The sequence below is a fragment of the Pezoporus flaviventris genome, unplaced genomic scaffold, assembly GCF_033815535.1.
Source record: "Pezoporus flaviventris isolate CSIRO_AGI_PZ_B2104156 unplaced genomic scaffold, CSIRO_AGI_Pfla_v1 ptg000002l, whole genome shotgun sequence".
Taxonomy (NCBI): domain Eukaryota; kingdom Metazoa; phylum Chordata; class Aves; order Psittaciformes; family Psittacidae; genus Pezoporus; species Pezoporus flaviventris.
The window spans coordinates 12996218-13010867 of NW_026892550.1; the positions used below are offsets into that span (position 1 = coordinate 12996218).

Genomic DNA, 14650 nt, shown 5'->3' on the forward strand with positions numbered 1-14650 from the left:
TGCGACATAGAAGTTTAAAAGACAAAGGCGTTTATAACCAAAAGTTTATTCTAATTTATTCCACCCCTCTAAACAACAGACAGTGTGCAGTGTGCACTGCTGAACCAGACCTGACCCCATTGTATGGCGAGAGCGTTAATGGCAAGAGAGACCTGGCAGAGGATAGCAAGTTGGGTTTGAGTGTGCAGTGTGATACGGCAGGCAAAAAGGACCACAGTGGCTGAAATACAGAATCACAGACCGAGGTGGCAACAGTTCCTCTTACTTCAACGCTCTTGACTATGCACCTCAAGTTCTCCCTGTTGCCATACTAGCCAAAGGTCAGCAACCTAGATGAGACTTAGAGATGTGCATCAAAAATAACTGTGGGGCTAGAACAGCTGACTGGGGAGGCCATGTGAAGGAATTAAATATGTATTACATCCACCAAATGATTGGGAGGGGTAAATATGCTTAACAGCTACAAGTGCTGAAAGGAAGAGGACCACTTTAGGCCAATCTGATGAGCTGTGAACTAGGGTACTAAGATGACATTAAGTAAACAGAAATGTAATCCCCACTGCTAAAACAATATTCCTGTTACTGAGAACTGCAGACTGAGGATTAATGACCCCACTGGAACAGTGCTAGCTTTGCTGCTCAGGTCACCTAACACTGGGCTGGGAAAATCTGTCTGTGGTGGGAAACATTTTGCATCAGCGGGGAGATGCTCAATGACCTTGTAAGTATGTCCAGCTCTGATTTCTAAGACTCTTTACAAATAAGATTCCTTTATTATAATGACGCCCACTGAGAGGACAGTTTGCACTTCTCTTCATGCTACTGAGGATCTCTCTGTCTCTCTGGGAATTAAACTACAATTCTATTGAGGTTAGTGGAGTTTTTCCTTGTTCTACTTGAAAGATAGATATCACAGCATTAGTTACAGGACATTTGAAAAAATAGTATATATATTCTTGACAATCTTGCCACTTATAGCTATGTCAGGCAAAAATAGTGTCTCAGGAAGCGCACATGCTGGTTCCTCCCCAGAGAGGATTCTGCTCCTCAGACTGAAAGCTGAAGACCCCACCGAGTGCACCCCATTGAACCTCCACTCACTAGATCCCGTGCAATGACCACCAACCTCTGAGGAGGACTGGAAGTGACTCCTTTTAGAGCCCCTCAATGCTTCTCCTTAAATTGGCCAGTGGGGGTCACTGCTGTTGAATGACACAAGGCTCCATCCCTCCCAGGGTTGAGGCTGCAGCTCTGGAGTGCTCCTAGCTCCTGCTCATGGAGTGAGAAGCAGAATCCAAGAATTAAACCCTAGTCTCTTGCATGGCAGCATACACTGCTATGGCCTAGTTATGGTAGTACATATTTGACTAGGTTAGTTTAAAAAAAGATTTAGACTGTAGTCACTCAATCTTATTAATTTACTCTGTGATTAGAAACAACATTTTTGGTCAAGGAATGTCTCATGATAGTAAAATATGGTTGCAGTGAAGCACTGTAAATAAAGCAGTGGATGTTTTACATTACGTGATAGAAATTTAATAATATAACCACAAAAGCAGCTTTCACGTATATCATACCTTACATCCTGAAATAACCCTAATTGCCATCCAAACTTAAATTGATGCATATAAACTACACACAGCGATTACTTCATACACAACTCAAATGCAAGCACTTCTATTTAACAGACCGGTCATTTCTCAGGCTTCATCTTTTTTTATACCTAGCCTCAAAGTTTAGCTCAACTATGCCCAGTTACATAACTGAACTTTTTAACTTGGGATCTTAAAGATCATTCTATGGCTACACAATGCCTTACTGTAGTGTGGTGGTAAAAATGTGTGGTGGGCCATGTAAAATTCCCCATCCCTATGCCTACTGTCTTTGCTGCTCTTTGCCCTGGTCAGTGTGTTACAGTGATCAGTTGGTAGATCAGATGTCACAGTCCCCAGAAGTACACAAACAGTGCTTCACAAGCCTGAGGTAATTTAAAATGCCTGAAACTATCAAGTGTATTGTTTGAGCAAGTCTCATACTCCAAGGATTGAAAGTTGCGCTAGTTTTAGCAGCCAGCATGCCCCTAAGTGCTAAGTCAAAGGAACAAGGGTACCTCCTCCTGCTTTCCTTCCTTCTTATGGAACTGCATGAGTGGTGATTATTTCAATAATTGACTTCTTATCTCCTTGTCACAAAAATTATTAACGACTGAAAGCCCCATTGCTGCCCACACCCATAATGGTCACTGCTCCCAAGAAAAAAGCATCAGACTGACACTAGTGTTGAAATGATCTATAGAAACAGAACTGACATTTTAATTAGGTTTCAGAGTAAACACTTTGCAGAGGAAAATGTTTATCTTTCACATCGCATCATGGCCCTCTCTGTTAACTTGACATTCTGGTCTTGTTTGGAATATTTTTCATAAAGCGTAAAAACTGGAAACCAATTTGCTCACTCTCATCTCCTCACAGCTAAATCTTAGATTCTTAATTGCACGGTTCTGAGACATGGGATAATTTCTGACACTAATCTTCTGGCCCTGCCATTGCTGCTCTGGTACTACAACATCTGTTAGAAACCACCTAAACCCACCACCTCTTTCTGAAACATGTAAGAGAGTGCTCCCTTCCACATTAGCAGGTTTACCTATTGGTTTGGCTTTTGAGGAGCTCACAGAGAACTATAAAGAGAAAGAGAGATTATTGAGAATGCAAGGAGGCTCTAATTAAGACTCTAAATGTAACAAAGAACATTTGATTTACTTAGTGGCATGTAATGATGCTTTATTCTTTCCAACGCAGATGATATTTCACTGGGTTCACGGTTATAGTATTACACTCAACAGGATCTTCATTAGTAAATGAAAGCAAAATCCACTTATTAATTTCTATGGTTATGACTGAGAGCAGCCTAGAGTAATGGTTCTCAGAATTTGTGAGAGCCGTGCATTGCTGTCAAATTTCCAAATTCAAAGATGAATATGGATCAATATACACTGTTTTCATTGAACTTAGGAGAAAGTTATACTTAAGTGATAATAGGTGTATGGACCCCTTCTGATGCATGCAGGTACTACCTATAATCTACAGATCCCTGTGTACAAATCACTGTTCTATGTACAAGAGTCTGAGCTTGCAAGAAAGTTTTATTTGAAACAGAGGAATATGAAAAATGTAAATGAATGCAATTTCAGCCAGTAAAGAGGCTTGAAAACTGAGCAAAGATTTGGGAAAACACTGCAGCTAGCTTCAAACAGAAGAGATTAGTATTGTGCAAGTGACAAGGCAATGACACACCCAAATTAGACAACTAATTTCTGTGAAATCATAGGCTAATATTAGAAAGCCATGTTTTCTGTGAACCTTGCAGAAGGAGTCTTGACCATCTTTGATCTTAATTTTGAGGAAAGAGGAAATTGGTAATTCCAGTTTCTGCCCAATGAGTTAACGTTTCTTCCAAAGTTCATATATGATCGAGAACATGAACGAATCTAAGTACTTTTCAAATGACTGGCAGCTATTGAGACTAAGACAGCTGAGGGGACTACAATTTCTGGTCCCTGTTGTCTCAGCTTTCTTTATGCACTAAAAAAGACATTGTATTTGTGGAAAGCACTGGCAGTATGGAGCCTGCTCCAAGGACAGCCTGAGAGAAGAAAACTTCTGGTGAGAAAAATGCTTCTATATTTGTGCTATTGGAGTGACTTTGGTGGCACTCGGTTCTACTTCCAACACTCTTCAATGTGTTGCGTCAACATCTCTGGGATTCAGGTTAAAAGCATCACTGGACAAGTAATAGGTCAACATAGGCATGAGCTGTGAAGTGCAATCACGTAGCACACTGGCTAACTGCGTTTGTTTTAAGAATGTAGGGAACGTGTAATATGTAACAAGGCACTTAGGCAAGAAATGTCCCAAGTGATTGGGATTGACAAGAGATGCTGAAGGTCTGCCATCAATAGAATGGGCACTATCAGAATCAGAGAAACCACTGTTTTTCCTACCACTGTAAGGGAAAATGAGTGTAATAGAGTGCAAGTGACTGTCAAAGGGCAAAACATTGTATTTTATTTAGAGGGTTGAGAAAACATAAAAAATAGTTAGAGATATGAGGACAGAGAGAGTCTGACCCTTCTCAAATTACTGATGAGAGGGAAGATGCATACCCACCCACTGGCAGAGACCCTTAAGATGTTTTTGAAGACTCTGTTATTAAAAATGCATCAGAATGTGTCAGCACAGTCAAAGTGCTAATAAATTTAAGGCAACACAAAGGGCACAAATGATACTGATGAATTAGGGTTCAGCAACTGAACTTCAGGGTGCAGTGCCAATCTATCTGACGCATGCATGGAGATACAACCACATCATTGCAGTCTTTGGGCTTGGCTCTATTGTCAGCACTGTCCCTGCCTGAAGAACAGGAAATAATGCAGGTAGAGGAAATGGCACAACCTCGTATTACTGAAGAAGAATGTGTATGTGACAATTACTGCTCATCTCATTGGGGGTTTGCTTACCCCCATGTATTTATCTGAAGAACTGGAAGGGGTTATGGAAAATGACAAATCTCCCTGAAGTTTCAAGCTTTGTCATAGCTGAAGGTAATTCAGCTGCTTTCCAGTCACATGGTACATTTGCGTCTCCAGACATGAACATCTCATTAAAAAAGGAGAAGTTAATAGTGTGAATGAGAACTGTAGATGAGGTATATGTGAAGTTCACATCTTTGCCAGAGTGTACACAGCATTACTACAGGAGTGAAACAGAATAATTGCTAATGTCCTAAACCAAGAAACATTACATAGAATAGAGGATAAGCAAGCATCATCTAACCAGGATTAATTTACTATCAAACAGAAAACAACACATAAGCATAAAAGTGACAGGAAAGTAGGATTTAAATTCTGTTATGGTAGACAGACTGTGCTGGCTGGGAAGAAATCACTGGAGAAAAAGAGAAAGCTGAAGTACATGACTTCATATTAATCCAGGTCTGGTATGGATGTGAGCTCATTGTTAGGATTCTCCAGAGAAGTGTATGGGAAAAATGGAATTGAAACTAGCTCTAGTTATGTGAGTCATCTGGACATAAGATGCAGTGATTTCATTCCCCTTCTCTAGTGAGCGGGAAAACGCTTTTACCAGTGAAAATGAATGATTTCAGAAGATTTTTTGTACTGAGCACAAAAGTCCCACTCACAGAAAGCTCTTTGGCCAAATGAAGGTTTTGATTAATTGAAAACAATCAAATAGTGTTTGGGGTTATCTTGTCTTCTATCATATATAGAGGAAATCAAGCATTAACTATCGAATGATTAGTTCTAAGGTAAAGTTATGTGAAAGAAATAGAAAGCAAGTTACTGCTACCTGCAGCTACCTTCAGAAAGCAGTGGCATGCCTGTAATAAGGCCCATTTCAAATGCATAATTTTGAAGAAACATCTTGCTATTTAACTGAAAAGTGTTGAATAGTTTTACACCAAAATATCCTACTGCTAAAATTATTTTGAGTTCTGTCTACTCTAGAGGGTGGCCCAACCATTAATTCCATCTGGTTTGCTATCTTTGCTGTGAGAAGAGCTGTTGTATGTCAAATCAAATAGCTGAGCTTTTTCCACTTTCAGAGTCCTAAAAATGGAACCTGATCTTCCTTACAAATTGTTGGGACCATCTTGCAACTCTGGTATAGAAAACAAATTGGAAAATATTGACTATGCAGCATCCTGAAAAGTCAATGAATACTAAACCCCCATCCCTGTATTTCATGATAAACTTCACCATTATGTCTCAGATGCTCAAATATCTCCACCAGGAAGAGTAGCCTTAACTACTTCATCTGGCAGGAGTAACCTTTCAGTACCTGACGTCAGCCTGAATATCATTGGGAGTGACAGGTAACTTTCAAAGGGCTCAGTTACACCCAAACATGCAAGTACACATGGCTACCACTGAAGCCAACAAAAGCCATCTCTCCTGGGAGAAGCAGACTGAAGAGAGGCAGGGGGTAAGAGTCTAGTCCTATTGAGCTGAACTTGGGGCAGGGAGTAGCCAAGATAAAATGAGTTTACTGTCCTTTAAACTTGGAGACAGCAGGAAACTAGCTGGTTGCTCAGTTTTGTACCTAATTGCTGATTTTTCTTAAATATGGTTGATTATTGATCCAAGGGGTTTTCTGGCAGACACAATTAGTGAGACAGGGTGGTCCCTGGCACCAGGGGATCAGGTAACTGGCCTTCAGACTGCTTTGTGCTGCCAGAAAAACCCAGAGATGCCTATATTAGGGAAAGCATCTGACTCCAGGGATGCGAACCACACCGAAATTTTAATATGACAAGGAGAAAATATGAGTTTAATGCACTGAAACCCAAAGCTTCTGTAAGCTAGGGGATTGCTGAATCAGTTGCTAAACAAACCTTCATTTCACGGTGTTAGACTAGTCCTCCTTTTTATCTGGGTATTCAGACTTCCTAGGAAGTGCCTGCTTTGTGCTAACAAAAGCCCAATATTCTCTGTCAGGCTTCAGAGGAGACCAGGCCTTTCCTATCTTCTGATCAGAAATGCAATACAAATCCCTGCATGTTATTCCCAAGATACCACTTTGTATTTTCTATAATATCAAGTTAATTTCCCTAGCTTTAAAATGCATAAGCTATCTCCTTATTGACTAAAGTGCACTTTGTTACAATTTGGGGTCTGATTTCCCCTGTATTGTGACTAAGGCAATAAATGTGACATTGTCAAAGTGCTGTACAGTTCTGGAAATGAATTGGTGTTTCCCTATATAATTAGGATGTCAAAAGTTACAGCTAGCAGGGTGGATAAGCTGAAACCCATATTCCAGGGGATCTACCTTCTGCAAGTGGAGTGGTTGGAAAAAGAGATAACCTCTACAGGTAAGTAAATTCATAGTCTGTTCCACTGAAGCACCTGATTCCAGCACAGATTAGAGGTGAGGTACTAATGTAGGGACACCAGGGGGTCAGCTCAGGTAGGGCTGTCTTGTTCCACAGAGACTCATCCTCTCTTAGCACCTGGCAAGTGGAAGTCTGCAAGACTCATGCTATATCTAAGAACATGAGGCCCAGTCTGAGTCCCATCACCAGTGGAAGTACTCCTACTGACAAGAAGGGGAGCTGGCCCAGGCCTTAAGAAAATCACATTTGTCCTCAGTATACCCCAGCTTGAGGGTCATTCGTTAAATCTGCATTGAAGAATGGCTTCTTCACATCTCTCCACTAATACCCCAGCTTCCACAGCACACTGTGCAAGATCGCTTTTTGCTTGTGATAGTTTAGGCTCAAGAATGCACCTTCTTTACAGTGTAAGGGAAAAATTAAAGCACCATAAGAGATTCAGGCCTAAAAGGAAGGTGAGACTTACAGGTACCTGACTTGATAGACTCAGGTTTGCAGCAGCTGACTTTTTCTTGCTGTTGGTACTATTTGCATTGTTTCCAGCACTGCTGTTGGAAGTGCTGCTGGTAGAGTTTTTCCTTTTTCTCCGCTTGGTTGTTGGTTGCCTTGTGGGTTCTGCTGCAATAAAATGGTAAAGAAGGAAAGCAAATGGCAGGTATTGTAAAGCGTGCACTAAAATGATTCATAAGCAGAAGTGGTGAAATATTTTTTCATTTAGTTTTAAGTTTCTATGTTTACTACTAGTAGTAGTAGATTTAACATATGAACCATGTAATAATATTTGGACCCAAACCAACAGAATCTGCCTTCAATTTTATATAATGGAATAATGACGCTTATTTTCCCAGCACTATCTGTAAAGATATTTAGAATCATAGAATCATAGAATAGTTAGGGTTAGAAAGGACCTTAAGATCATCTAGTTCCACCCCCCTGCCATGGGCAGGGACACCTCACACTAAACCATGTCACCCAAGGCCTCGTCCAACCTGGTCTTGAACACTGCCAGGGATGGAACATTCACAACCTCCCTGGGCAACCCATTCCAGTGCCTCACCACCCTTACAGTAAAGAACTTCCTCCTTATATCCAGTCTAAACTTATCCTCTTTAAGTTTTAACACATTACTCCTTGTCCTATCACTACAGTCCCTAATGAAGAGTCCCTCCCCAGCATCATTATAGGCCCCCTTCAGATACTGGAAGGCTGCTATGAGGTCTCCACGCAGCCTTCTCTTCTCCAGGCTGAACAGCCCCAACTTTCTCAGCCTGTCTTCATACAGGAGGTGCTCCAGTCCCCTGATCATCCTCGTGGCCCTTCTCTGCACTTGTTCCAACAGTTCCATGTCCTTTTTATGTTGAGGACACCAGAACTGTACACAATACTCCAAGTGAGGTCTCACGAGTTTAAAATCATCTTACCAATGGGAACAAGAAGATAACTACCATGATGCTCAAATTCATTGTGTAACTTGCTGGAGGTCACAGCAAGCAACAATTATAATCGAATTCCAGGTCTTATTCTGACACAGCCTCAGCTGACACATCCAGAGGCAAAGGCTAAAGGTAGCTTTGTATCCTTCTGCTGCCATCGATGCAGCATACAAGCAACTGCCATTTGAGCTCCTTCTGCCTCTACTGTGGGCTTCATCTTTAAAACTTCTTCTCCCAAAAGAGCATGCCATTTGTCAGCAAGTCTTCCAAACTCAGACCAAATCAGGACAATTGCATAACTTTACTTAAATAGGCAAGGAACAGAGGGGCAATTGTGCTTCTCAAAATTTGGCCTGAGCACCCCTGTGAATAGTCTTAGATATAAAAATCTTTAATAATTTGAAAAAAGAGAGAATTATTATTTTGAGGTGTAAGAGGAAGGAGATTAGGTTCAGGCCTGTAAATAACATTATATTAGTCTCAAAGACAATTAATTATGAATTGTAGCTGTAATTTTAGAGTCACAGCAGGAAGCTGAATTACACAAATGATGAATTCTAATGGAGCCAGTAGGCATTTTGCATTCCATCTACACATATTTTTGTAGTAAATTATATCCTAGTCAGTGAAACCATCTGAACGTGCACATCTATAAATCACTTGGGTCAGACTGAAATCATATAACATCAGAATCATTTTCAGGCTTACTTTTGGAACAGTGTTAATTCTTATTTCTTTTCTTTGTAAGTAATTTTCCCCATTGTTTCTATATTAAGTTAACTATAGAATAGGTAAAATACTGGAAATAAAACATACCTGGTGGGGCCACCATTCTCTGCCATTTTTGAAACAAGCAAGTCTTCAAGCAGTCTCGAGGACTTAGATTGTAAGTTTTATGTCTTGACATCAGTTCCTGCATTGGCTCCAGTATTACACACAACTGGAAGAAAAAGCCAGAATGGAATGATTTCATCCAAGCAAAGACTCAGTTGATCAGTGTTTACATAGCTGGAAAGTATATTTTTGGCTTTTTTTTAGCCTTGCTAACAGAGTATGTCTTGCACGCCTCAGTTTAATCTGCTCGGGCATTGTAGGATAAAAACTGAATTGAAGGAAAGTTTTACTCACTATTTGCTATCTTAAATATTAAAAACTAATAATTAAAAAAAATCAGATAAACTTCAACTCTGGTTTTCCAGACCACAGAGATTTCAGAAGAGTAGAAAATTTTCATGCTTGATTGCCAAAGCTGCAAAGATGAATTAATAAATAATGAAATGCCCATAGCAGGTTATCATTCCCATGCAGCAAAATGTACACACAGTGATCTTCTTCTGACCTGCTGCACTCCACATGAAGACTTCTCATAAGTAATCTTTTATCTTATTATTGCATGTAAAATAATTCAAGTAATCTTGTTCCTTTGTTATGAGGACTATACATTCTCTTTCCACCATGAATGACATGTCCAAGAAAAAAGAGAAGCATTTTATTTTCCTTGTCAGCTTGAACGCTCTAGTGTGTGAAAGCTAGAGATTTCTGAAAACATGGAATTTCAAGCAAACACCTTTTAAAAATAGTCTTGTATATTTTCTATATCTGTTCACTTAATTAAAATCACTGCTTTCTGCTTCTGTTAGCACAGCAGATCTAGCATAAAAACCAGTGAGCTGGTTTCTATTCCCTCCTGTTTATCACCACAGAATCATTTCCAGTCAGTTAAACCTTACGCAAAGCCACAGAAGACTACAGAATTGCACACATGTAATTGAGGGCTTACTCTTGCTTGCAGGATTCTTGTTTCTTGGTCATCCTACATGAGAAGAAAAAATCCAGGTGGATTTTGAACCCCTAGGTTCCACCTGAAATTTGCAGGGCACAAAGGCAGAAAAGGTTCCTTACTTGCTGAGCACATTTGATGAGGAAATAGCTGACACAGAATAAACATGGACCCTGCATGCCCTTTTTAGTCCCTTTTCAAAGCAGAACCACTTCCAGAAGCAGGGGAAAGTTTGGGGCTTTTTAACCAACAGAAGTAAGGCAACAAGTTGGTCTAATTATTAGAACTTAGAAAGGCAACTGCAGAAAGGCGTAACTTTTGAGTTATTTACTTAATTTTATCAAGCCTTCCTGAAGAAGCACCATGGATTTACTTCAGCAGGCGATGCTTTCATTTCATGCTTTTACAAGTATGCAAGGCATGAGGCAAATTCTTCTGTCTGGGTTGCAGGGCCAATCAATGTTTGCTCTGTTCTCCCCATGTGCACCCTACTCTGATTCGTATAAGTGGTGATGCAAAGTATGCAGGGAAAATAGCTGAAAGGGAGCTGCCATGAGGACTGAGAGATTAATTCAGCATTTAAATATTATTATGTACTGGCAATGCCTTTTGATGAGACTTTCATTAACAGCAGTTAAAATAGAGATAACATAAAGCAGCAGGGAGAATGAAGAGCTTCAGCATGAGGAATTGTTTTTTCCAACTGCAGAAATTGAATCTGCAGTTGCCTCATTGACTTTTTTCTTACACAGACTTTTTACATACATTTTTGTAGATAAATATCTGCAAGATAATCTAATAAAAAGAGAGCTGCTATCAGGCTGTGCACTTTAGGCTCAGATTTTCCTCTGGTTCAATATTCTATCAAGAATTAACAGTATCAGGTCCTAAAGTATGTGCAGGATCCAGTTTATGCTGTGAAAGAGGTGTTGTATTTTGTGTTCTTATTCAATTTATTCTGAAAACTGCAGGCACTTGCTCAGGTTTTGTGTGTGTTTGTGAGAGAGAGAGATTTGTGATCATAATGGACACCATTGTTTTGGTTCTCAAAAGTTTGGGTTCTGGCAGGAGTGCCTAAATTGTCTCATTACGAGAAGATAGCATGAAACTAGCATGAAAAAGCTAGCTGTGATAATTCTTAACAAACTAGTTAGCCAGGGCAGAGCAGTACACTCACGTAGTTCTACCACTGCTGGGACTGAAAGTATGTAAATATACATGTAGGGTCTTCCAAGATTTCCTTAGGGATACTTTATACATGACACATTTACTCCTTTGTATATATTTATTGTTGGCAACAAAGAGAGTGTTTTTTCTTTATCATCTGGCAAAGATGCTTCCCATTGTACTCTAACTGTAATGCACACTGAGGAGAACTATGCAGTCCTTGCTGTCTGTAGATATCTTGAATGTTAATCCTGTCTATAATCTCTCTTCACACACATGATTAAAATGGGATACAGATCCAAAATGTAGCAATGCCTGACTGATCTCACACGTATGGACTCAAAATGACAAGCACTGGGGCCTCTACACTAAAGCATGGGATGGTCTCATCTTCTGGATATCTGGGAGGTGTATGGACTCACATAAATTCCTCTTCTGATTTTGGGGATTTAACAACCATTTCCCTTTCTAAAGTACGAAAATTGTAAGGTTAGCTCTGGATGTGTGAATAATATGAGGGCATTGACCTCTATAGTGACAAGTTCATTTTAAAAGTGTCTGGCTCATGTGAATTCGGCACAAATGTAAAATGAACTGGATTAACAATGATTGATAATAAATCTCATAGTCCTTTTCGGTGACATTTGAGACCTACTTGAAACCTAAAGTGACTCAAAACCAAATCCCTGAAAGAGGAAAAGGTCATGGTCCAATTATCTTCAGTCTGAGGACCTTGCCTGTGACAATCAGTAACTTGGTTTCTGCAAAAAACTAGATTAAAAATGTGGGGACAAGATGCCTGCAAGAGTTAGATTTGCCAAAACCACCTGCCTTCTTTAGCTGCTAGTGAGCAGGGTAACCTGCAAGCTGGTTTGACTGCATCATTTTACAAAGTGATTTCTGAAAACAAAGCCAACTAAATGTTTTACATATTCTTACATTCGTTGGCATGAGGCGTAAACTGCCTATTCCCCACAGATCACCTAATCTTATTCTGTGAGATTCCTTTCCAAAACATCTATTTTAACATTTTTTGCAAGAATTGGATAATATTGGAATGTACAAGTCTTTACTTTAGTACTATAACAATAGTATTTGGAATATCAACAAAACCAATCTATTCTACAAGCATTTTCTGCACAGCTCAAAAAGTCACACAGGAAAATATCTAAAGACTTAAGGACTTTAGTGCAGTGACAATATATGATCACAGAAATAATTTTTATATTTCTAGGAACCCAGAACCTTTAATGGCAACACTTGACTGTTAGATATTAGATATTATTAGATATTTCTGTTAGATATTTCCAAGCTCCTTGTTAGAGGACCATAAAAGGTGGGTCTCATTTGCCCACACATCTGTCTATTACCAGGTGAAATGCCCTAAGTTATGTTGGATCTGATCCATCTGATTGCTTGTACTGCCTCAGAAGGACATAAGGCTCCATGTGGATGTTTCAGGCACTAGAGGATATCTGAAGTGTGTGGGCAATTAAAAGAAGCCCAAAGTTAAAAGAAAAATTATGCTTCTTTTACCATTTAAACCAAATTTGGAATAATGTGTGTCACAATAGATTACATACTTTCCCTCCAGAGACCTAAAACCTACTGAATGAACTTCACATGATGCTTAGTAACCCAATATTATTAGAATTAGTTTCCAGTCATGTTTTTTTATTTGAATTTATCACGATATCTGTCCATTACTGCAGAATCACTGCTATTTCACTGCCATAGCTGTGAGGTGGATCCGGTACTACAGATGAACACAGCACCTTACAGTGAGGCAAGTCACTGGCATGAGAAATTTGCGGGTGTCTGGTACACATGGAACACATGCACACATTTTGGTGCTGTATAGAGTGTCAGGGATTTTCCTAGAGTTCCATATGGATCCTATGGACAATTCATCAATCACAGGGCTTGGATCCAACTTGAGAAAATAGTAATGTTATACCCTTGGGGCTCAGGGAAGTGAAAGTAAGGAACACAATAAAGCACATGGTTCTTTGCGTTAGTAAAACACATCTGGAAGGATTTGACTTTTTTTTTTTAATGACTTTTTGGGAGGATTTTGGTTTGGTCTTTTTTTTTTTTTTTTTTTTGAGGAGAAGACTAACATTTCAAAATGTTTCAAACCCAGTGTGTTTTAAGAAGGGATTTATATGAGGAGATACTGGAGGCACTGTATACAGGAGTTAGAGGGTTCTGAGAATATGGATCCACACATGATTTCCTGTTCAGCTACTAGCAGAGCCAAAATCAGCCTTCAGAAGTAGGGAGAGTCAAATTCAGCTCTGAGATCCCTCCAGTCACACCAAGAATGGTTTAAGCCTTATGATTTTTGTTCTAATTATTTTCTGAGAATAGCTGCTCATTCTGTTAGCAGTGAAGATTAGCAGAAAGACCAAGGCGAAAGCTCTCTTTTACCTTACTTTTGCATACCATAATCTTATGTATTCTATTGCTAATTTAATTAGCAATTACTCTCTTCAATGAAATCTCTTGTCTCCATGAGATTTTTGTTTCCAGAAGCGAAGGCTTGTTGTAGGCTGGTGAAGGCGTTGCGGTTCTGCCGGCTCTGAGCTGCAGGTGGCAGAGCTAGCCCAGCTAACTGTCTTCCCCTGCTTACATGTCAACAGCACAAAAGAACTGCAGCCTTTCAGCTTTTTCCATGCCTTTTGCATTTTAAAGAGAATTCAGTGGGACTCGAGTCTTGCAACACTTGAGAGCTGAGACTGACATAGTCACCAAGCCAGTTTCTTTAAAGCAGAGAATATATCTGGTCAGCAAGTGCTGGGCAGCCAGGGTCCCAAAGTCTACCAAAAGAAGCAAGTTTGAGAACTGTATCTTGCCATGGTTACCAGTTTTGTCTGTATAAGCAGAAGTTTCACTAACCACAATTAAAAAATAAAGAATGGGATTAGCTAAAATTTTCATGTAAATCACGCATAAAAATGTGAATGTATAATATAACATCAGTTTTTCTGAATGAAAGCAGCAAGGCACCTGACAGTGAAGAGACTTCCCCAAAGTTTTTACTGAAATTTAGTTTTAACTCTTTGACGCTTGACACTTCTGGCTGCATCACTTGAAAACTATAGGAACTATTGCATGATCAGAGCTCAGAGAGATTTACAAGCCTTCCTAAAAGTGACAAAACCCCATTTGTATGGGAGTATTAATCACTGTCTAATGTTCAGGTAGGAAGCTGACAGTGGAGGTATACCCATAATCCACTCTGCAGCACTGAAGGGGTTCAGTGCTTTCTTTCAGAGATCATTTTTTATCCTCCACAAAGATTCCAAGTTGTCGACTAACAAACCTGAACATAATGACATTTTATTTCTATGCT

At 39.6% G+C, this 14650-nt stretch overlaps 1 protein-coding gene across 17 annotated transcripts in view; it reads right to left on the reverse strand.

Annotated features, from left to right (window-relative positions):
- The window catches only part of LDB2 (LIM domain binding 2), a 402214-nt gene that overhangs the window by 2920 nt on the left and 384644 nt on the right, over positions 1-14650 (reverse strand). For 6 of the 17 annotated variants that reach the window (XM_061469809.1, XM_061469725.1, XM_061469815.1 and 3 more), the window contains 2 exons: positions 9165-9288; positions 7382-7533 (listed from right to left, as the gene is read on the reverse strand). In XM_061469809.1, coding sequence (XP_061325793.1) covers positions 7382-7533; positions 9165-9288 — 276 coding nt within the window. Of the gene's footprint in view, positions 1-1126; positions 1270-7381; positions 7534-9164; positions 9289-14650 lie in introns of all 17 variants that reach the window. The other 11 variants (XM_061469751.1, XM_061469835.1, XM_061469761.1 and 8 more) reach the window with 6 other exon arrangements.